Genomic DNA, 24874 nt, shown 5'->3' on the forward strand with positions numbered 1-24874 from the left:
TACCTGCTTATTTTCTCTACACAGGGTGAGTGATTGAAAGTGAAAGTGAAGTCGCTCAGTTGTGTCCGACTCTTTGCGACCCCGTGGACTGTAGCCCACCAGGCTCCTCCGTCCATGGGATTCTCCAGGCAAGAATGTTGGAGTGGGTTGCCATTTCGTTCTCCAGAGTGATTAGATGTGTCCAAAACAACTAAGCTGTAATCTCTACTGCTGCCTCCAACTCAGGACTCAAGAAAACAGAGCTAACAGGGCCACTGCTTGAAAACAAATGACAAAAGGAAATTTTTAGTGATTAGGCTCCTAAGTCCTAGAAGTATGTAATGGTCTTTATTTCTTCTCTGTCAAAGCTCCAACAGTCTTGAGCTGACATCCTAAATAAGGGGGATATGAAAGTGTTAGTTTCTCAGACGTGTCCAACTCTTTATGACCCCCTAGACTGTAGCCCACTAGGCTCCTCTGTCCATGGAATTCTCTAAGCAAAAATACTGGAATGGGTAGCCATTCAGGATCACATCTAATTCTACTTGCCTTCATGCATTTGGCCTAAGGAGAGTGTTTCTGGTAAAACACATGAAATGGAAATGATGGGTAGGGGTTTAAAATATGTAAGTAAACTCTTCCTGGCACTGATCACCTTTTCATAGTTAGAAGTAAAGTAATTTGAATTTGTTATTTTATCTACTGTTTTTAAAAGAGTTGGTGAAACTGGAGGTCTGACTGCTTCATTTTAATATTTCTTCCTTAGGGAGACCTGGGAAATAGCTGAACAGGTTTTTATGAATTAAAAAGAGAAAATAAGACTTTAAAGTACAGCTCCGAATTGGAAACTTTTGCCATTTGAATATTTTTTTAAAATGTTAAATGGTTATTCTTGTTCTTTTCTACATGTTCCTTGTTGCTAGCGTTATGGTAGCACAATGAGGTAGTGTTTTTCAATCTGGGCTGGGTGGGGGATGTATTTATATTAATATCTTACCTTAAGGTTTACATCCCTGTGCATATTGTGATTCATAACTTTTACTTTGCTATAGCAATAATCTTTTGATATTCTAAGAAAGGTTTATAGTAAGACTCTGGATAAGATTTTTTTTTTTTGTATATTATTGTTACTGGAAATACATAAATGAAGACATGTAACCAACTCACATTTGAAGAACATAAACACTTTAAAAAGACAAAAGGTATGGGAAAATATAAAAATAGAAACATGGTTGCTAGAAATTGCCTGCCCCATAAATAGTCAAGTTTTAGTCACCATGACTGACAGACGTCCTGCTTTTGTGGAACTTTTATTTTGAAAATAGATGGAAAAGTTAAAACAGTGTTACGTGGTTGCCAGAATTTTGGCTTTGTAGTAAAAATATATCAACTTTACTTCTGAATTGTCGGAGGTTCATTATTTGACCTTGGTTACGTTTTATGTAAATCTATTTAATATTTAAGGCCAAGATTTCATGTTTATAAAATGAGAATACCAATGAATCTCATTATAAACTTCCCAGAGATTGTCTATCTTAGGTGCTGTGATAAATAACAATCACAAAAACTGGGAAAGTTCTATAGCCAGTGTTCCCCACAAATGGTGTTCACTAATTACTTAAAAAATTGACTTGTGAAGTATTAGTTATATAAAATGTAAAAAGTGCATTGACTAGGAATGTAGCAAATAGTAAGGGTGCTTCTGATCTTTGCTTTTGGGAAATTATTATACTTCTTAAATTATTGACATTAAAAACATGATATGGAGAAAAAGGGAGAGGAAGTCACAGCATTTAATCTTTTGAGTTAAAGATATTAGAGAGGTAGAAACTATTGAATGATGAGATCTCTTAGAAACTACTCATAAATGCCTGTCCACCAAGCTAGCTATATTCTGCGTAAGAGCAGATAACAGGGGTCTGGGTGATGTTTCCTTTCCAGCAGTCTTTTCACAACACTTTCTACTTATTTGAATATTGAAAATTGCTGACATAATTACGAGTGTCCATTTGATCCAAAATATGCTGGTGAAAAGACTACTAAAAATATCTATTTAAAAGTGCTTCTGTTTAGAGACGGTTCTTTAATTGAAATGTTCAGTTTTTAGAAGGCAGTGTTTGAAATCTCTGGGTTTGGTGATTGGTGTAAGCAGAGACTCCAGTTCTCCCCCAAATTCCTAGCAGAATGACTAGAAGGGTATAAAATAGGAAAATCTGCATTCACAAGAGGAAGCAGAAACGAGGAAGGATATAGTCCCTGTGGCAGAAAGTGAGGGAATTTGTGTTAGCATTTCCTTGATGGGTCTGGATTGAAGGGTACCCCAGAGCGTTTTTCTCTCACTGGATCCAGAAAATAGGCAAGTGACTGAGGGAGGCAGCATTTGGCGGTGAGGGCAGGGTGAAGGCTGGCTGGCGAGCATGTGAACGCAGCATCTTGAGACTGAAGTTGCCTCTGTGTGGCTTCCCGCATTACCCTTCTTCCGATTGCTTCTACTCACTGGACTCCAGGGTCCTTTGAAGAGGGAGGTGTGTCAGGTGATCGCTTTGCTTAGTTGCCTCCAGGGATTTGCTTGTATTTTAGGATCAAGGCAGACATCCAGAGCAGGGACCTGTCCTGCCTCGGGTCCACTGTGCCTTCCATGCTGCAGCCACTCTGACCTCATGGGCACCTCTGGCTCTGGCTCTTTGCACTGGCTTGGAACTGGTTCAACCACCTGGACATCGTCTTGCCCCTCTTTCCTAGGTAATTCTTAATCATCTTTCAGGCCGTGGCTCCATCCTTATTTCCTTAGGGGTCGTCCGAGATCTGTGCTGTCATAGCGTGCTGTGATTAGAATTGTACAGTCATTTTCATGATTATTTACTTAGTATTTGTCTCCCCTGTTAAACTGTGAGCTCCACTTAAGAGTAGTATCTGGCTGGGTGTACCATTGTATCCATAGCAGTTAGGACAGCACTTGGAATATATTAGATATTCAGTAAATATTTATGGAATCAATGGATGGACTGATGGACAGTAGCGTTTGGATTTCAGCAGCCACCTGAGATACACTTTGGACTTTAGCTTCCTAAACAGGCAACTGCCACAAGCCAAGGACCAAGCAGGGTGACAGGATGTCGAGTGGCTGCCACATCAGACAGCAAAACCTGGGCGTGCGTGCTCAGTCGTGTCCGACTCTTCGTGACCCTATGACCCATAACCCACCAGGCTCCTCTGTCCTTGGGATTTTACCAGCAAGAATACTGGAGTGGGTTGCCATTCCCTTCTCCAGGGGATCTTCCCAACCCAGGGATCGAACCCGCGTCTCCCGTGGTTCTTGCATTGCAGGTGGATTTTTTTGTACTGCTGAGCCACTGGGGAAGCCCCTGCCACATCAGGCAGAAGTTTTAGAAAATGGGGCATTTTCCAAAGAATAGGATCCACACTGGAGGCCCAGAGATGTACATTCTGGTTCCTTTACTGTTCCCACGGGCTGCTGGATATCCTTATCTGATAAAACAGTCTTCTTCCTCCTCCTCTTCTGCTCTTGATCATTTTCTCCTCAGTCTAGATAAAGATATGTCTCTAAGAAAGATTTGGATGAGTTCAGTTCAGTTCAGTCACTCAGTCATGTCTGACACCTTGTGACCCCATGGACTGCAGCACGCCAGGCTTCCCTGTCCATCACCAACTCCCAGAGCTTGCTCAAACTCATGTCCATTGAATCAGTGTTGGCATCCAACCATCTCATCCTCTGTCATCTCCTTCTCCTCCTGCCATCAATCTTTCCCAGCATCAGGGTCTTTTCCTGTGAGTCAGTTCTTCGCATCAGGTGGCCAAAGTATTGGAGCTTCAACTTCAGCATCAGTCCTTCCAATGAATATGTAGGGCTGATTTCCTTTAGGATGGACTGGTTTGATCTCCTTACAGTCCAAGGGACTCAAGAATCTCCAACACCACAGTTCAAAAGCATCAATTCTTCGGCACTCATCCTTCGTTATGGTCCAGCTCTCACATCTGTACATGACTACTGGAAATCTGCAACAAATTTTGCCAGAAAGAAGCTCAGTTCCTATTAGGAGATTATTTTATCAGAAAAATAAAAATGGAAATAAAAATGGATTCTATTAAGAGATCCTGTTATTCAAAAGAAAAGGATCACCATTTTCTCTAAGGCTTCAGAGGAATGGTTTCCTCTGTGATAGCGTGACCATGAGACTTGAGACAGTCTTAGCACACATGCCTTCCTGCTTTTATTTATTTATTTATTTATTTTCCTTCCTGCTTTTAGCAACGCTTGAGGGGATGTTGGTTGTATGAAATTACAGCAAGCTAAACAGGCCATTAGGTGAAGGAAGGATTATATACAGCGGAAAGATGTGGGAGCCAGCGTCAAAGAAATAGTGACAAGAGCTAATGTTTACTGAGCACATACCAGGGGCTTGGCATTTTTCTAAGGGCAGATGTGTTTTAACTCATTTAATCTTCATAACAGCCCTATGAGGGATTTGCAGTTATTAACTCCATTTAGAAAACCTTTGTCGAGGAGTCAGCAGACAGTGGCACGCTGAGAAATAGTCACAAAAAAGTCAAATGGGAAACAAACTTAAAAAAAAAATCAAACATAAAAGGGATGGAAATGTGGAACATGTGAACTCTGGGGAAACTGTAGTAGCTTTTAAAGGTGTTATACTTGGGTGGTGAGATTAGAGATGGTTTTTACTTATTGTTCTTGATACTTTTCAATATTTTAAGCAGAAAGTTTTAAAAAGACACTGTTTTTTGAACAAAGAACATAGTTGGCAGAATGCATCAAAGGTTTTCAATAAATAATCTTAAGTAATTCAATGAAATTGCACTAGAGAATGTTTAGGGAGTTAGGCAAGAGTGAAGCAGCCCAGGTAGGAAGTAAACCTCCTAGTTGGGAAAGCAGACCAGAGATTCATGCTGCTGAAGAATGGTGACTGTACACTTTCAGTTTTCCAACTGGAAAAAAAAAAAAGGAAAAGAACAGCACTGGTTAGTTAAGAGTATTTTGAGAATTCAGATTAGAGTGCTGAGAAAGCATTGCTGTACACAATAATCAGAAGCTAGTTAATAATGTATGCTTGTAATTTCAGTAATTTATTTATTTTAATAGAATGTGCATAATTGCCTGAGTTATGTGTTCTTTCATTTACCCACACCTGGGATAAGGGTCAGGAAACTGACCCTTGCCATCATGACCAAGATACCACCTGGTGGCAGGTGTAGAAATTGCAAGCCCTAGGGAGAAGTAAACCTGAGCTAGTCCCTAGAGGAGAAGGCAGTGGCACCCCACTCCAGTATTCTTGCCTGGAAAACCCATGGACGGAGGAGCCTGGTGGGCAGCAGTCCATGGGATCACAAAGAGTCGGACTCGACTGACCGACTTCACTTCACTTCAGTCCCTAGTGGCTCAGACAGTAAAGAATCTGCCTGCAATACAGGAGACCAGGGTTCCATCCCTGGGTCAGGAAGATTCATTCCCCTGCAGAAGGGAATGGCTACTTAGTCCAGTATTCTTGCCTGGAGAATTCCATGGACAGAGAAACCCGTCAAGCTGCAGTCCATGGAGTTGCAAAGAGTTGGACACAATTAAGCAGCTAACACTTTCACTTTTTTCTTTCAGTTCCGCCTTAGAAATTCAAGTCCGTGAATTGACTCTAAAGGTAATGAACATTGAAAAGTGCTAGAACTATCTTCGTAATGCACATTCATTTCTTCTAGCTCATATTTCTATAGAAATAGAAGGATAGATTGTAAGCTTGCCCAGAAGAAAAAAATAATTATAAATTAAATGAATATGGAATTTAGAATTCTTTATGTTCTTAGTTTCTTGTGGTAGTCTTCTGTTTTTTGAGCTGCAGAATTTTTTCACAGGCTGTATAATTGCTCTCTTTGGTTATTCTCATAGAAAGGGTTTTATGCTTTCTCATAGTCAAGTAGAAATGGACTCATTCAGAAACTGGCACAGGTTCTCAACCACATCTTTTGGAGGAATCTCTTGGACTAAATTTAAGAAAAACATAGCAGTGAGAAAAATGTTATAATTTCTTTAAATTGAAACAAATTTTTGAATACTGTTGGTGGGAGAACCACTGACGAGGAATACTTACGACAAACATTATTGTGATGATCCTTCGGTTAAAAATGCACGTGTGTCAATCATTTTCTTCCTCTAATTGTACCAGGAATTAAGTAAAGTTAAAGATGGGAGAGTGGCCATTTGTATTTCTGATGTTTTGTGAGTGACTAGGACTTACGAGAGATCTAAAGGATTTCATAAGTGAAGTGATGAGGGTCATAATACTTTTCCTCTCTACAGTTTATAATTCAGACTGGGTGCTTGAGGCACAAATAAGATGGTAAGAGTGTTTCAAATGGCTGTTTTATTACAGAGGGAGCCCCTGACTTACAAATAGGTCTGTGAATGGCAAAGGCTGTGAGGAACAATGAACTGGTCGGTTTTATCTCAGATATGCTGTCTCTGCCAGAATGGCCCTCCTTACTCCTCCGTGTCTCTTCCCACTGCTCTGGTTTAAACACTCTCCTTTCTTTCCCAGTGGTTTTTTCTGTTTCTCCCCCAACTCACTGTAGCTGCAGGTCTGTTCTTCTTTCTACTCTTCCCCTTGCTTATCCCAGTGTAGCCCCAGTCAGATGTCTTTTGAGACACTTTGCTCCTTAGGAGGAATCTTCACATGAATCTTAGTATTTTGGTCCATCACGGTTAGGACCCTTTGTTTTATCGTTCTCTAGAATGGTGGAAAGTACAGAAAGGCAATATGATGAGCAACGGGAGAGAAACGTTATTACTTTTGATGATTCGTAACTACTTGTTCAGGGAGGATCCAGTGTTCTCCAAATGCAGATCTTCTCAAAAGGGCTTTTCGCTTGCTTCAAGAATCTGAAAGTTGAGAAATGGCTGTGAAGCTTTGGTTTCCAACCATAGCTGAAAGGTGCTGAGGTTAACAGTGGAAAAGAAAGTCAGGGAGCTTGTCTGTAATATCCTCATGAAAGTTAAGAAAGAAGAAGGAAAAAGGAGAACTTAAAGGACAGAGAGCAAAGAAAAAGGAGAGAAACGGTGAAAGAGGGATCTAACCTTGGGTCTCCACTGGGACACACTGGCCAGAGACACCTTACCCTCTGGTTTGATCTCAGACTCTCGCTTTCTAGCCCCTAGTCCACTGCTGGCACGAGATTGATGGGAAGGGATGGGAGTGGAAGTTCTGGATTCCACTGCCTTAGATTCCTTCTGCCCAAACTGATACACAGACCCAGTGTAATCTCAATCAAAATTCCAGCAGACATTTTTTTGTGTGTGTGTTAATTGACAAACTGATTCTAAAATTCCTATGGACATGCAAAGGACTTAGAGTAGCCAAAAACAATTAGAATAATGAAAAAAAAGTTATATGACTAGGTAACTGATTTCAGCATTTATTATAAAGCTATAGTAATCAAGGCAATGTGGTATTGGTATCAAGGTAGATGAAAAAGTGAGTGGAACAGAATGGAAATCCAGAAATAGATCCACATGTACATGGACAACTTCTTTTGGGTGAAGATGCAAAGGCAACTCCATGGAGAAAACATTGTCTTCAACAAATGGTGCTGAAAAAAATTAGATATCCATATTTAAAATTTGTGTTTCAGTCTACATCTTTCTCTCCTCCCTGGCTGCACTTCAAGGCATCTGGGATCTTAGTTCCCTGACGAGGGTTCAAACCCATGCTCCCTGCAGAGCAAGCATGAATTCTTAAAAACTGGACCACTAAGGAAGTCCCTACATCTGATATCATAAAAAATTAACACAAAGTGTGTCATAGGCCTAAATATAAAACTTCAGAAAACATAGAAGAAATCCTTTGTGACTTTGGGTTAGGTAAACATTTCCTAGATACATCACCAAAAGCATAATCTAAAGACAAATAAATTGGACTGCTTTAGAATAAAAAGACAATTTGCTCTTCAAAAGACACTGAAATGTCTTTTGTTAGTAAATGAAAAGACAAGCCACAGACTAAGAGGAAGTATTTATAAGGCATAATATATCTGATTTTGTATACAGAATCTAAAGAACTTTCAAAACTCACTAAGTAAACAGACAATCCAGTTTTTGAAAATGGGTAAAGGATTCAAACATTCAGGCAAAGAAGATATATGGATGGCAGTTTGGCACATAAAAACATGCTCAGCATAATTAGTCATTCAATTCAGTTCAGTTCAGTTGCTCAGTTGTGTCTGACTCTGCGACCCCATGAATCGCAGCACGCCAGGCCTTCCTGTCCATCACCAACTCCCGGAGTTCACCCAAACCCATGTCCATCGAGTCGAGAAATGCAAATTAAAGCCACATTGAGATACCCATGCACATCTAATAGGTGTAAAATGAAAAGACTAACCATACAGGTGTTGGCAAAGAAGTGGAGACCCTGGGACTCTACTGCATGCTGATGGGATTGTAAGATGGTACAAACACTGTGAAAAACAGTTTGGCAGTTTCTTAAAAGGTAAAATTTTACCTACCAAATAATCTGGCCATTCACTTTAAGGTGTTTGTGCAAGAGAAATAAAAGCATGTATATATTTGAATACTTGAATATTCATATCAGCTTTATTTGTAATAGTAAAAAAACCCCGAACAACACAAATATCTATCAACAGTAAATGGATAAATAAACTGTATCCATACAGCAAACACTACTCAGCAATAACAAGAAATGAACTATGAATACATGCTACAACATGAATGAGTCTCAAAAGAATTACCTCTGCTCTCAAAAAATAGTGCATACTATGTGTTCTCATTTATATTCAACGTGAGAAATAGAAAAGCAGATTGGTTTTTGTTTAGCAACAGGGAAATGGGGTGCAGTGGGTAGAAGGGATTAACAGGAAAGTTGTGAGGAAATTTATAGGGGTGACATTTATTATCATGATGGTGGTGATGATTCCTTGGATGTACACAGAAGTAAAAGCTTATCAAATTACACATTTTAACTATATGCAGTTTATTGTATGCCCATTATACTATGTTAGCTTCCTGATGGGTCAGTGGGTAAAGAATCCACCTGTAGTGCAGGAGACACAGGAGACATGGGTTTGATCCTTGGGTCGGGAAGATGCCCTGGAGAAGGAACTGGCAACCCACTTCAGTATTCTTGTCTGAAAAATCCCATGGACAGAGGAAACTGGCAGGGTATAGTCCAAAGGTTCGCAGTCAGACACAACTGAGCGAGTAAGCACACATGCACTATACTTTAGTTGATAAAAGGAAAGAAAAAAGCACATTAAGTTTAATCCACTAATGTGGATTTATTCTTCTTGATTTAAAAGTGCTTTTGAAAAGTTTCTGCTCCTAGGTTAATATTTTCTGATAGTTTAAGTTGATGATTCTTTTAGTGTCTGTGATATTTAAACATTTTTAGTCATTAAATGTTACACATAGGGCTTCCCCAGTGGCTCAGATATTAAAGAATGTGCCCCACAATATGGGAGGCCTGAGTTTGATCCCTGGGTTGCGAAGATCCCCTGGCGAATAGAATGGCTACCCACTCCAGTATTCTTGCCTGGAGAATCCCCATGGACAGGGGAGCCTGGTGGGCTACAGTCCATGGGGTCACAGAGAGTCGGACACAAGTGAGTGACTGACTTAACTTATAGGTTTAAAATGACACAAACATTGGAAAACCAAAATTTCATCAGAAATTGTGAAATAAACCAAGATTAATTATTCAATCCAAACTTTCTCCACATGACATTGTAGAAAGTACAATAATGTCATGTTATGCTCTGTATTAGGGTTGAGCACTATCATCCTGATTTATTCATTCTTCCTTCAAGTACTTCTGTATGAAGAGCCTTTTGTTTACTTGTGCAAAAACAGAAATTACCAAAAAAAGAACCAACCGCCAGAGGGGTTCACATTTTAGTTGTAAGGTGAGATTAATGTACATAAGTAAATAGCAATTAAGATCATTGAGTATGAATTGAGATCAAGAGTATGGTGGCTGGCATTTGTTTCCTGTAATACTTACCTTTTCAGGCATCGATTGAGAGCTCCAGATTTCTGCAGAAAATAATGACATTTTCTCACGTTTCAAGTCTCTACATTAATCTTTCATGTGCACACATTTTATCACGAACCACCTGTCTCTAGTTTAGTAATTACATCTAAGGATTATAGGAGAATTTATTCTGCATTTATCCTCCTCTTTAACATATCTACCAGAGACCTGACTTGATAAATCACTAATGCTGTTGCTGGCCTCGTCACCCTCTCTTGAAATGATAGCAGCGGCTTTCAGTACTATTAGCATTTTTTCTAGACGTTACCTCTCCAGCTGTGAAGATTTTCCTTATGATTCATGGGACACTTGGAAACTGAAGGGACTTTCTGGAGAAGCACTTACCTTTTCTCCTGCTCTTATTTGGAGTGGCTTTGCAATGACCGTTGATCATGGTGTATGTCGTTAACGTATTTCCCTTCCTTCCGTCGTATTTCAAAATCCTCCAGCACTGCAGCTCTGCATCGTCAGGGCCAGAGGAGCCGCTGAGTGCCTGTGGCTGGCTCCCAGGACAACTGGGTGAGAAGGAAGTGTCTGTATTTACATCTTGTCATCACACCGGGGCCCCTGAGGTGCCCACTATGGTGGCTTGCGTTATGTAGCTGCTCACCAGATTCTCAGACAGTGCGCTTCTCATGTAGGTTATATACAAGTGTGATTCTGTGTGACAGGTGTGGGCAGAATTTTTAGTAGGTCATTGGCCTGTTGTGCCTGAAGCCTCATTTTTGAAATGGTTTCTCTGTCCCCAATTCAGGACCCTTTTTTACCCCTTTTCACCCCTTTTCAGGTTCACCAATTGTGTGCTCTCTTCTCCTTATTAAGGGGCTTCCCAGGTGGCTCAGTGGTAAAGAATCCACCTGCCAACGCAGGAGATACAGGTGACGTTGGTTCGATTCCTGGGTCGGGAAAATCCCCTGAAGAAGGAAATGGCAACCCACTCCAGTATTCTTGCCTGGGAAATCCCATAAACAGAGGAGTCTGGTGGCCTACTGTCCATTGGGTCACAAAGAGTTGGGCTCTACTGAGCACGCATGTACACTCCTCATTAAAACCTGTTCTTAGGGAAAAAAAAAAAAAAAACCCTCTTATCAGCACCATTTAATGTGAGTGTAAGTCAACTTTCCTTTGATGCATTTGCATTTTAAACTCTTATTTCTGAGTTTGGTGTGCAAGCTTTTCTATCCTTAGAAAGGTTTCGGGCTGGGGGAACAAGTAGATGGGGGAGTTATGGGGAGGATAGCCTGCCTGGTGCCGCTGAAGTCATGCTATTGATCAGTGGCTTTCTGTTTTCAGTCGCATATCTCTTTCTGCAGAAGCTCGGTGTATAAAATTAGTTTTGAAAAGTGCAGCTGACTGACTGAGACAGGAATAGAGGGTTCAGAGGCCCACGTACCCCCCACCCTTTGTCTCAGCTGCCCTGAGGCCCCACTGTGGACCTCCTAGAGTTCCCTGGGTCATGGTTTAAAAAGGAGTTTCACACTTCTGGCTTCCACCTGGTATGTACAAACCTGACCCAAGAAGTAATATCCGAAATCACAACTTTTCTTGAACCCATCACAGGGCTGAGGTTGCAGGGCAACAATCTGAAATTCACGAGGGAAGCAGCTCTCTCCTCTACACCCCAGGAGAGATTGAATGAAGGCCTTGGCTTTTCTGTTGCAAAACCCAAGAGGGAGGAAGGCAGGACTGCCATGGAACAGGTCCGCTGAATTCAGCTAAAATTGTTCATTACTTGCTAAAGGCCAGATGTGGAATAGTGTAAGGATATGCATCCACTTGAAGCTCTCCTCCACAGGCTTCACTGGGTGGTCATAACAAAGACTGAAGCCAGGGCAGGAGACCGAGAAGGCCTCTTTGGTGGTGTAGGCCTGGAAGAGGAGGGAAAATGGTACTGGTGGCCTTCTACCCCTGGGGGAAGGACAGAATCCTCACTAGAAGGTCCACCTCTGAGACACAGGGACACAGAGCTTTCCTAAGATCAAGGCTGGGCAGGACAACACAGAATATGCACCTCGCTTAGTCAAGCTTAAATCCTCACATTCTGCTGACTTACTGTTTCAGGTGTCTAGATTATCCATCATCCTAAGTTGGCTATGTTTTCATTTCCTGCCCTTGTTTTTGACTTTCTTGTTATCCTCCTCTAATAATATTCTCTTCCAAATCTGCATCCATTGAAATATTACCCATCCTTCAAGGTCTAGCCTAAATGCCACCACCTTTATGAAAAGGCCGATCATGTAATTTTTCATACAAATGAGGGCTTTTGAAGGTGGAAAAGGCAGCTAAAAGGACAAGTATAAACTAGGATTGTTCCTGACTAACTGGGACATATTACGTCTATTCATGAGCCTCTCCCTAGTTTTTCCATTTGTGAATAATCTTTCCCTTCTGCTGAATTTGTTCATATCTTTGATGGAACACATTCTTCCTGGTATTTTGGGTGCAAATAACTGTCAACACTCTCTTAAATTGTAAATTCCTGGAAAGCAGATTCCTTGTCTTATTTGCTTTTCTCAGAGCATTTAGCACAGGGCTGTGCATATAGTAAGGGCTCAATTGGGAACTGAAGACGAGAGTGGAAAACAGAAAAAACCAACGCTAATATGCTTAGGTCCTAAACAGTGTCTCATGGAATTGACCAGCTGCCATCTGATCTAGGTCCAAGTCATTCTACCTCCTTTCCTAACCTTTCATGTGACCCTGAGCAAGTGATTTAGTATCTGAGCATCTGGGTTTCTTTGTCTCAAAAATGGAGGAAATCACACCTCTGCTGCATATTTTATGGGGATAAGTAAAGGCAAAGGACGTGAGGTATACAAAAGCACTTTAAAATATGACACATGAAAGTGCCTCTGCAGACACAAGGCAATATCATTATTTCATTTTGTTTAGTTGTTTCCAACTGAGTAGTCCAGATAACCTCTTCATCAGTTGCTAACTTGTTCTTTTCAGTGGAAGTTTAGACATTGATTCCTTTTTTTCCAGAATTCTGTCTCTGGTTAAAATAAGGTGAAGGGGATAACAGGTCAGGAGTAACCAGGTGCAAGTCTCAACCCAGCCATTTCTGTCTACTGCTGAGTGTGTGAGCAAGTCACTTAGTATCTTTGGATCTCCTTCTGAACTTTTAAAATGAAATAATACCTATTCTGCCCAAGAGGACAGTGTGAGGCTTCCATTAAGTGCTTGTGAAAATGCTCCTGATATAAGTATAAAGGGTCAGGCTATTAGTGATTATTTCAGAATACTCCTTTGTTCGATGGCTGCTTGCCTTATGTTTGGTTATCTTCCGGTTTGTTTATCTATCTACCTGTCAGCAGTAGTTCTTTCTGTTTACCTATCTATGCATCTATGTATCTATCATTTTATCTGTCAATTATCTATCAGTCATTCTTTCTATTGGTGTTCAGTCTGTATGTCTATGTGAGTGTATAAGTGAATTTCAGGTTATCCGCTGCTTTTGTCTCAGTGCTCTTCAAGTGTTTCGCAGGTTTTCGTAATTTCTTCTGTCTTCTTTAGAGGAAGGAACCATTTCAACATACTTTCTTACATTTACACAAACACAAGCTATGAAGCAAAGTGATGTTTCTCTTTCAAGGGATGGTATCGTGTGCATCTTAAAGAAATATATAGGCAATTGAAAATACCGTGCTACAAATGGCACAAAGGACCTCTGACTTCCTAGTAACCCATAGTTACATGGTTCTGGACTGGAGATGTTATTGTGCCCTTAAATCCTTACTTCAGCCTCTGGAGAGGTCCACAGAAGCAGATCACAGCAACTGTGGTGCTGGTGGTGGGGCCGGCCATAAGCTACAGCTGGGAGTGCTGGTAGCCAGAACTCATCGTAATTGACCATCAGGTCATTTCTGCTTCGTGCTCTGTGCTAATGCCACATTGTTTTTGCATCTCGTGTGGGGATGATGTTGCTTCTGAGGCCCAGCAGCACTTTCTGATTTTATGCCAACTGTTCTGCTGTCAGCTGCCAAGACTCCTCCTGAACCGTAAATCATGTATTCCTCCTCCTGTAGAAATTGAAGGGAAATCGCTCTCTCGCCATCATAACATGGTTGCGGCCCTGAAGCCAAATTGTTTGCACACGGCCTCCATCAAGGATTATTTGCTTCCTTCTTTGCAAGGCTTTGGGTATTTGACGTTCTAGTCAAGCCATGCATTCTTGCTGCATTCTCGCTCGCTCCTCGCTCTCTCAATTTAAGATACCCAATGTGGAATTCTTGTCAGAAGTCTTTTCAGAGCGATTCTGCAAAGCTCTGCGGCCTTGCTGAATTCTAAGAATTCGCCAGACCCGAGCTGTAGTGAAGATGCCGGTCTGTCTGCTGTGAGCAAGATTGATTTTAGGGCATCTCTGAAGCTTTTTGTTTTATTCTACTCAGAGTCAAGAGAATGTCTCTTGAGGACAGTGAAATATGCCCTGGCACATTTCTCCTGAGCACATGTTTATATTTCAGCATGAAAGAGCCCCCTAAGCGTGCTAAGAATTTATCTAGCGAAGGTTGCAATTTCTCAAGTCCCTTGTAAAGTCATTACGGTTGATTTGACCTCTGGGATAATGCACATCTTAACAGTGCAGGAGAATATCATGTACACATTTTTTGATCAGAGTAGAGCTCTACTTAAATATAATTACTGATGGGTATGAGTGCATGCTTTTGTTCCTTTTTTCTCTCCCACGTAAGTAGGACCTGTAGCCTTCAAAAAGTCAGCACCTTAGAAGGCGCTTGTTCAGTTACATAGTAGAGATTCTGTTATTCACCACTCTTAATGAGTCACCACGAAGAGGTGAGGTTTTATTTACTCTTAAAAATGCTAACCATCTTGTAAGGAAATCTTTCTAGAATGTTAAATACTTTTCAACTTTTTAGACAAAAAAAACCACTAAGTGTAATTTGATGACTTTCTTTTGGATGATTCAGAGTCATCAATTACTGACTGCACCTTTTCCCAAATTGGTGTCAGCAGAATTGCATATTAATAGGTGTCTTTGAGCAGCAATGCTCTGTGATCAAATAAATTGGATATGTACTGGGTAAACAAAATTAATAAATTAATTTTTTTTTTTTAAGGATTACTCAGAACCTGTACCATGTTCATGTATATTTTAACTCTCCAAGGAGAGTTAGAGAATGGAGCTTTTCTCAAATAGAGTGAACCAACCAGAGGACCCCTTTGTGTGAGATTGCTAAAGTTCTTGAAGAAAATCTTTAGAAAATTTAGGGAAAATGCTACTTTATTGTGATAAGCCTCTAGGACCATCGATAACATGTGGGCTTATTTGCCTCTATATTGAATGACTCAAACTGCTGCTAAATTGTGATGTCTCTATTTTCTGTGCATTCTTTGTTTTTATTGTTTTCAGTTGTCACTGTGAGTGTTTTGTCCTCTCCTAAATGCTGGATACTCTCCCCTCACCTCATATCAATTATAATTTGGGCATCCATATAATTGGTTATGGGGCTTCCTTGGTGGCTCAGCAGTAAAGAATCTGCTTGCAGTGCAGGAGATGCAGGAGACGCAGGTTCCATCCCTTGATGGGGAAGATCCCTTGGAAGAGGAATGACAACCTGCTCCAGTATTCTTGCCAGGAAAATCCCATGGACAGAGGAGCCTAGTGGGCTGCAGTTTATAGGGTTGCAAAGAGTTGGACATGACTGAGCAACAGCACACGACACGTAATTAGTTATTCAAACCAGAATACTTTCAGAAGGGAAAGGGAAGTCTGTAATAGTTATACAGGGACAAAAGCTGTAAACTCTGACTCCCCAGGGCGAACCAAGATTCTGATGACTAACACAAAATGAAAACAAACTAACTTAATTAAACAATAGAGGAGTTTTATTGGCTCCTGAAACCAAAAAATTGCAGAGGCTGAGTTGGTGTCTGGTGTGGTTTGATCAGAGATCTGGCTTCATTCTCCTGCCTCCGGGTGTGTGATTTTTATCTTTGCAATGGCCTGCGTCATGGTGCAAAATAATTGCATTATTTTCAGGTTTTACATCTGGTCATTCGTATTGCACAGTTGACCATCAGAAAAGAAGAGCATCTTTGCTCAGAATTATTAGTAGAAATCCTGAGCTTTGTGCTGATTGAACAAACTTGTAAACCAGTCCCCAAGGAATTCTAAGTGGTTATTGGTTTGGATATAGTACAACCATTAGTGTGAAAGGGAGATGGGAAATTCTGATACTACCATGGTTATCAGAGAATATCCTTGGAGGAAGGACTCAAATTCAACTAGATAGAGAGGCTGGTACACATTGGATGTCAGATGGAATGGATGCTGGGCACACACATCTACTGTCTATCCCTCCTTATTTAATTCCCCAATTCTGTAAGAGATTTCATTATCAGACATTTAAGTTTATTATAATTTTTTGTAAAATAATAAGATGGACTCAACAGGCCCAGGAATGTGTGTGAATACTGGATTTATCACATACATGTCTTGGGGCTGTCTAGTGGCTTTTTGCTTTCTTCTTAATTCTCAGTTTTCCAGGAAGTTGAGGCCAAATAACTGAGCAGTAGATAGATAGATGGAATAATTAAGAATTTGGTCAGTAAATTACTGAGAAGTTATTGGAATATATAAGGCTTCCCCAATGGCCTGGTGGTAAAGAATCTGCCTGCAAAGTCGGAGATGCCGGAGATGTGGGTTCCATCCCTGGGTCAGGAAGATTTCCTGGAGGAGGAAGTGTCAATCCATTCCAGTTTTCTTGCCAGGGAAATTGCATGGACAGAAGAGCCTGGCCGTCTACAATCTATAGAGTTGCAAAGAGTTGAACACAACTGAGCATCCATGCATGCTTTTTGGACAACATCCCCTAATCGTATTGTTTTTGATGTTTTATTACACACATAATATATTTTCATCTTTAAAAATATAGAAAAGATAAGCTATTTGTAGATAATAAAAAGCATTTGTAATCCCATTGCTCCGACTCAAAACCAAGAATAATTTTTTGACATCCTTCTGCAACAAAAATGCCTGTTTTTATATATGCTTTTGTGTTTGGAAATGTGAAGTCTACTCTGTCTTTGAAAACCAGAAAAAGCAATATTTATTCTGTGCCGCACCTGATATTTTCTTTGCCCAGCAAATGTTACCCCAAATTACATGATGTGGTAATTTATAATGTTACCTGACTAATGCTTTAGCTACCTGGTTTACCTTCTATGAAATGTAGATTGAAAAATAATAGGTTTTCTCACAAAGGTGAAAATGTTTCTCTTAGACATAAATTAGTTTCTATTTACAAAGCTGCTGTATTTATTCAGCATATCTCAAAGGAAAATTGTTTTCCAAAATGATTGTTATGAGACACACATTTCTTCATCATTCCGTCAGAGTCCTGTAATGGATTTGATGCAGATTTCTTTTAGAGAGGCTTATCTTTTGGTCCTAATATATAGGGACATGCTGGGAATTGCATGTCTGCAAATATCGGGGTCTTGGGGAAGGGACATGAGAAGAGACTAGCATAGCCAGACCAGGCAGTGCAGTTGTGATAAGAATACTCTCACAGCTCCTTCTGGCTCCTGGTTCTCCTTCTTCCCCTTTGCCTGACCATCTCTGAGTCTCAGCTTCCTCTCTGCAAAATGAGGATAATGCCATTCATACATAAATGGTTGTTCAGGATTTAGATAGATCGTGTCATATTAAGTTCTTGTCCCAAAGTAGGACATAGTTTCAGTTCAGGTTTTGGTTCAGATAAGGAGGTGAAAGCAAGGAAATGAAAATGACTGTTCTGCAAAAAGGCTGAGGATATGGGGGGTTAGGTAGTTTCTGAAGTCCCGAGGCCACAGTTGAGGGCACAGGAGGATGGGGGTTGTGTGGTCATTGGCAGGGAGAGAGTGCCTGTTGGAGTCTCTGGGGAGATGATAGCCGTGGTGGTCTGCATCATTAGTGGCTCCAGTGAACCCTGCCTCCCCGTGTCCTGCCCTTACATATCCTCCTTCTCTTGAATTTCTTTTTAAAGAGTTTTGTTGTTGTTACTGTTTAGCCATGCCATGTGGCACATGGGATCTTAGTTCCCTGAACAGGGATCAAACCCGTGCCTCCTGCATTGGAAGCTTTGACTCTTAACTCCTGGACCACCAGGGAAGCACCCTCTTCCCTTGATTTTGATCTGAGTCTGTGACTTGCTTTAACCAGTAAAATGTGGCCTTAATGAGGCAGTGCTGTTCTGGGACTAAGCTTTTACTTATGTGAAAGCCCTAAGATACCATTTAAAAGTCTGGCTTTCTTACTGGAGAGACTACCTGGAAAGGCCAAGTGGAAAGAGAACCCTTTACCCTCCATGGGGAGAGAGGGGGAGAGGGGAGAAAGATGGAAGGAGAGAAGCCTAGGTCATCTTAGCCGAGTCCAGTCCTCAGCCAATCTGTCAGCTGAATGCAGCCACCTGGTGACCATTAACAAGGTCCAGCTAAGCTTAGTCTAAAGTGAAAGTAAAAGTAAAGTCGCTCAGTCGTGTCTGACTCTTTGCGACCCCATGGACTGTAGCTCACCAGGCTCCTCTGTCCATGGGATTCTCCAGGCAAGAATACTGGAGTGGGTTGCCATTTCCTTCTCCAGAGCTTAGTCTAAACTGGACTATAATGAGAAAAAAGATTATTTTAGCCTCTAAGTTGCAGGGGAGTAGCAGGTAACTGAAGTGATATCTGAGTGAGTTAAAGTGTTAGCCGCTCAGTCATGTCCAACGTTTTGCAACCCCATGGACTGTAGCCTGCCAGTCTCCTCTCCATGGGATTCTCTAGGCAAGAATACTGGAGTGGGTTGCCATGCTCTTCTCTGGGGGATCTTCCCAGAGAAAGATCGAACTGGGGTCTTCCTCACGGCAGGCAGATTCCTTATTGTTTGAGCCACCAGGGAAGCCCCGTTATTTGAGTAAAGAGGCCTAAGTTTAGGAGACAACTAGGGAAAGTGGAGAATGTAAGGCACTTTGGTAGATTTGGTTTTGATGTTCCCCTAGAAGTAGGTGAGCCCAGCACATAACAGCATTCAGCTGTGGCCAGGACAAGAGGTTCAGGAGTTGTGGTATGGAGCCCACATTTCCATTTCTGCACTCAGCTCTTACTGACAGGTGAGTTTTAATGAGGAGATGTACACACCACCACTAGCCTGTTCTTCCAAAGGTGTTTGGTCTGGCTGGTATCTTCATTCCTTCAGTCCTTATTCATCTGTCTGGTTTTGAAACACCTTAACATCGTTAGCACCTTGCCCAGGTATATTCCAGCTTGTCAATGGCTTTCTCAAATATGGCACCCATAACAGAAATCGTCAATTCCTAGTGTGGTTATAGCTTTCATAACAGAAAGGAATTGTTGCATTTTCTCACTTTAGGCACTTCTCATTTAAAATGTAATTTCAGATTGCTTTAACTTTTGGGGGAAGCTGTAATACTGTTGACTCATATTTAGCTTTAAGGCAACTGAAACACTTCTATCATCGTTATTTTTTTTTCTTAACACTGATGGCTATTAGGTCAAATCCTATACTTGTGCAGTCAATTTTTTAATCTAGGAATATAAAATTAAGTTTAATTTGCTGTGTTCTGGCTCATTCATGTAATCTACGGTCACCATGTTGAATCCTGTTTTTTTTTCTTTTATATTACCTGTACTCTTAGCTTCACATAATCCACAAGTTTTAGTGTGTATGTGTATGCTTGTCTGTTTTTTGTTATGGAAAAGAGAGGTTTGGAGACAATGCTGTGCCATGCCCAAGGACGCTTTGTCTAGGTTGACACCAGACAATTGGAAAACAGTTTGAAGTGTTGGTTCAACATGCTTCCTTTCTTTACTTACTCCTCTCCTGTTAGTAAAAGCTCAATGCTGCTACTGCTAAGTCACTTAAGTCGTGTCTGACTCTGTGCGGCCCCAAAGACGGCAGCCCACCAGGCTCCTCCATCCCTGGGATTTTCCAGGCAAGAACACTGGAGTGGGTTGCCATTTCCTTCTCCAATGCATGAAAGTGAAAAGTGAAAGTGAAGTCTCTCAGTCGTCTCCGACTTAGCGACCCCATGGACTGCAGCCTACCAGGCTCCTCCATCCATGGGATTTTCTGGGCAAAAGTACTGGAGTGGGGTGCCATTGCCTTCTCGGAAAATCTCAATGGGGAGGTTATTTGAAAGTCAAAAGAGAAGTAGCAAGTGCCTGAGGGTATCAGGAGAACTTTTGAAATTCTCTTCCAAGTGGTAGATCTTGCTATTGGTCCCTCAACTAGAATTTCTTTAGAATGGATTCAAAGTTTAGAAAAAACTTTTTTAAAAGGGTGGCATTCGGTTATCGCCAATTCCAGATCCTGTTCTCTGGGTGCACATTCAGGATGTACAACCTCAGAAGCCTTCGTTGAGTCCTGTGTCTGTCTTGACTGGGGATCAACAGATTGTCATCCATTTCAGTCATATGTTGAGAAGCCATGAAGGACATTGACACCATTGAGCAATCCATCTGTAGTCAGTTTTTAATTCACAGGCAGAACCGTTTTGGGGCCAACTATAATTGAGCATGAATCACAAGCTGTTCGTGCATCTGAAGAGTCTGTGTCATATAAAACCATTCTGAGAATGATGGTGGGTAAGAATACGCTCTTTGTGTGTTGAATTCCAATCCTCAATAATATAAAACAAAAGTAGTGTCTTCTAGCTACACTGAATTTTAACAGCACCAATTACATCCCACGTAGCTTTTAGAAGAGCTGTGTACCTGCCTTCCTGCCCAAGTTAAGTGAAAGATAAGCATCTACGTCCATGTTTTTAGCAAGGCAGGTGAATCCAGGGGCTAATTACTCTCAGAAAGAAAGCTAAACAATCCCTTTGGTCAAATCTTCAGTAATTAGAGTTACAATACCAAATAAATTACTTTTTTTCTTGCTTCTCAAGGTAAACAGTTTGTAGCTAAGTCAGTCTAGGGACACAAGAAGATGCAGTTTTTAAAAATAGAAATCTTGATTAAAGTAGCCAGCTGCTAGGTAGTTCCTGCTCTTAAAATCTTTCAAACCAAAATCATGGCTGTTTGATGTATAAAACTCTGGTGTCTCAACTGCTTAGACCATTCAAACACAAATGAAATCTTAACGCAAAATGAATTCTTAAACCACATTTTATATCCTGTTTGCACGTTTTCTTCTAGGCCACGAGGTGAAATGACTTTTTTCTTGGAGACAGGAAGGGGTCCGTTTCTTTAATTTTTATAGCTATATGGCATTCATATATTTGTTAGTGAAAGATACAGACTTTTTCTTTTTTATTTAATAAGGACAACCTGGCAGTTCAGAGAGTCTTCTAGAAGCTTTTATTATAATTAATTGCAAAATACAACATCTGTAGTTTCTTAATTACTATTTGAATCCTAGCTTGGCGCTGGCACTTTATGTATGTTACGTATGTTATTTCAAACATAGCCCTATGAAATCTGATGGTATTCTTTTTGTTTTACAGGGAAGAAAATTGAGGCTTAGGGATGTGAAGTAGCTTGTTTAAGGTCACAAAGCTAGTAAGTTGCAGTGCTGGAATTCAGGTCCCATCGGCTCTACCTCCAGAGTCTGGGCTCATAGCCACTGTGCTAAATTGCTATTATATCTGCTTGGATTGGATGTGTGTTTTATTGTGCATGGGTGCTAAGTCGCTTTAGTTGTGTCCAACTCCTCTGCAGTCTTGTGGACTGAAGTCCGCTAGGCTCCTCTGTCCATGGGATTCTCCAGGCAAGAACACTGGAGTGGGTTGCCATGTCCTCCAGAGGATCCAGGGATCAAACTCACATCTCTTGTCTCCTGCATTGGCAGGCTAATTCTTTACAATCTGAGCCACCAGGGAAGCCCATCTTTTATTGTACATTAAATCAAATTCATTTTTGAAAGTAAGCAGGATGTAAATAGTAAAGTATTGAGTGGCCTTCTGTTAAATGAATTCCTAGCCTTATTTTTGGAAGTCTTTAATATAAGTCTTTATATGCAATATGGTGAATAAATTTGGGACTTGCTTATCTAAACTCCACACTTCACCCCCCCCCCCAGAGATTGGGCTATTTCTGCAGATGTTCTTTTACTTTTATACAGTTTTCTACGTGTGAAGCTATATTCTGAGCCTTAATGTGAGCATTAACGAGGCAGTATGCCTCATCCTCCCCTTTTTCTACCACATGTGAAGAGGCAGTGGATGTTGTCAGCATTTAGACTGGCAGTATCTTTTCAATGAATGTGGAAGAATTTGATGATATTCTGTCATTTGTCAAAAAGAAAAGTTTAAATACATGCATATTATCCTACGTCACGAAAGCCTTTGATATAATTGATTCTTTCTGAAGCTGTATATGATGCAGATGTTTTATTCATGAATTGTTATTTCTGCAGAAACTCTGTGGGCTATTTCGTTTTCCATGGCTGAATATGCCATGATTTGACTTTTTCTTGTTTAACTTATCCTTATAGAGGCAGTGTTATTTCTGAGATGTTAATGCACATCGTAGGGCTGGGACACAGCTGTTTGTAAAACTTAATGATTGTTGACTACAGTTACATCCCCATGAGCTTATGGTATATATTTCAAAGGCGTTGATTGTACAAGAAAATCCTATCTTTGATTTACGTGGCAAAATTCTATTACACTATGACCTTAATTTTCCTGTGGTGCCAGTGATGTTGGTGGGGAAGGCATCAAAAAGGAAAGATGTGACTAATGATAGTAACAGGAGCAACAAGGGGTATGAGTGAACACATCTGTCTAATAAGCTTTTAACCATTGCATATTTATGAAAATAATCACATCCCTAAGTCTGGACAACAATATTATCTTTGCTTGTCGCTCTTCTTTCATTTTGCCTCACTCTTTTTTGGGGGAAGAGAAGGGTACCTCTTTGCATTGCTTTTCTACTCAAATAAGAAGGGCTTCCTGGTGGTTCAGTGCTAAAGAATCCGCCAGCCAATGCAGGAGACGTGGGTTCAAGTCCTGGTTTAGGGAGATTCCCTTGAGTAGGGAATGGCTACCCCCTCCAGTATTCTTGCCTGGAAAATTCCATGGACAGAGGAGCTTGGCTGGCTGCATTTTATGGGGTCGAAAAGAGTTGGATATGACTGAGTGACCGAGCCCCCACACATGCATATAAGAAATGTAGTGGATTATTAAAAATTATGAAAGAGGAAGATAGATTGTTTCTTACTGGTCACACAAATTTTGGATATTACTTTTCTGAATAAATGCTGAATAGATTTCTTTTCTTCTCCCATATAAATCTTGTTGTTCTGCATTTGGGAGGATACAGGCATTCCTTGGAGCTGTTATGTGTTCAGTTCCAGACCCCCACAGTAAAATGGATATTGCAGCAGAGCTAGTCACATGATTTTTTTTGGTTTCTCAGTGCATATAAAAGTTATACTATACTGTACTCTGTTAAGTGTGCAATAGCATTATGTCTAAAATAACAATGTATATACCTTAGTTTAAAAGTACTTTATTGCTAAAAAATGTCAACCATCATCTGAACCTTGGGAGATGGCATTATCTTTTTGCCTCCATGTTAATGACTGCTGACTGATGAGGGTGGTGGTTGCTGAAAATTTGGGTGGCTGTGGCAGTTTCTTAAAGAAGACAACAATGATATTTGCTGTGTTGATTGACTTATTCTTTCACAAATGAATTCTCTGTAACATGCAATGCTGTTTGATTGTACTTTACCCCTAGTAGAACTTTGAAAATTAGAGTCAATCCTCTCAAGCCCCACCTTTGCTTTATTAGCTAAGTTTATGTATTATCCTAAATCTTTTGTTGTCATTTTAACAATCCTCATAGCATCTTCACCAGAAGTAGACTCCATCCCAGGAAGCCACTGGCAACTCCTCATATGTTCAGTTTTATCATGAGATTGCAGCACTGTAATCCCGTCTTCAGACTCCACTTCTAATTCTAGTTCTCTGTTTCCTCCATATGTGCAGTTGTTTCCTCCACTGAAGTCTTGACCCCCTCAGAGTCAACCGTGAGGGCTGGAATCAACTTCACCCAAAGTCAAACGTTTATGCTGATATTCTTACCTCTTCCCATGAATCACAAATGTTCTTCATGGCACCTAGAATGGCGAATCCTTTCCAGAAGGTTTTCAATGGACTTTGCCCAGATCCATCAGAAGAATCACTGTCTGTGGCAGCCATATAGCCCTGTGGAATGCATTTCTTAAAACTTGAGAATTGAAGTTACTCCTTGATCCATGGGCTGCAGAATAGATGGTTTTTGTTAACAGACCTGAAAACAAGATTAATCTCATTGTATATTCCCATCAGAGCTCTTGGGTGACCGGGTGCTTTGTCAATGTGCAGTTCTATTTTAAAAGAAATTTGTTCTTTCTGAGTAGTAGGTCTCAATAGTGGGCTTAAAATATTCATTAAATCATGTTGTAAACAGATGTGCCGTCATCCAGGCTTTGTTGTTTCATTTATAGAGCACAGGCAGAGTAGATTTAGCATAATTCTTAAGGACCCTAGGATTTTTCTCAATGGAAAATGAGCATGGACTTCAAGTTAACGTCACCAGCTGCATTAGCCCCTAACAAGAGAGTTAGCCTGACCTGTGGAGCTTTGAAGCCAAGCATTGACTTTTCTTCTTTAGCTATAAAAGTCCTAGATGGCGTCTTCTTCCAATATAAGGCTGTTTCATCTACATGGAAAATTTGTTGTTTAATGTAGCCACCTTTGTTACTTAACTCACATCTTCTGAAAAACCTGCTGCAGATTTTTGTGTCTTGTTTTCGACTTATACATCAACACTTTCTGTTTCACCTTGTACTTTGATGTTATGGAGACAGCTTTTTTTTCCCCTTAAACCTGA

At 40.6% G+C, this 24874-nt stretch overlaps 2 protein-coding genes across 2 annotated transcripts in view; one reads left to right on the plus strand and one right to left on the minus strand.

Moving 5' to 3' along the window:
* Nucleotides 1-24874, plus strand: part of GRIP1 (glutamate receptor interacting protein 1) — a 754369-nt gene that overhangs the window by 42886 nt on the left and 686609 nt on the right. The window lies entirely within an intron of this gene.
* LOC147371886 (uncharacterized) lies at nt 7394-13902 on the minus strand. Its single transcript, XM_086403669.1, has 6 exons — nt 13786-13902; nt 12230-12328; nt 11555-11751; nt 10392-10561; nt 10017-10048; nt 7394-7590 (listed from the first exon to the last, which is right to left on the minus strand). Exons 1-6 carry the CDS (start codon nt 13900-13902, stop codon nt 7459-7461), a joined length of 747 nt encoding a protein of 248 aa, XP_086259795.1. The 3' UTR covers nt 7394-7458.

Source organism: Bos grunniens, chromosome 5 (assembly GCF_055505025.1).
Source record: "Bos grunniens cultivar Pamir isolate PY7600 chromosome 5, Bosgru_T2T1.0, whole genome shotgun sequence".
In the NCBI taxonomy this organism is placed as follows: Eukaryota; Metazoa; Chordata; class Mammalia; order Artiodactyla; family Bovidae; genus Bos; species Bos grunniens.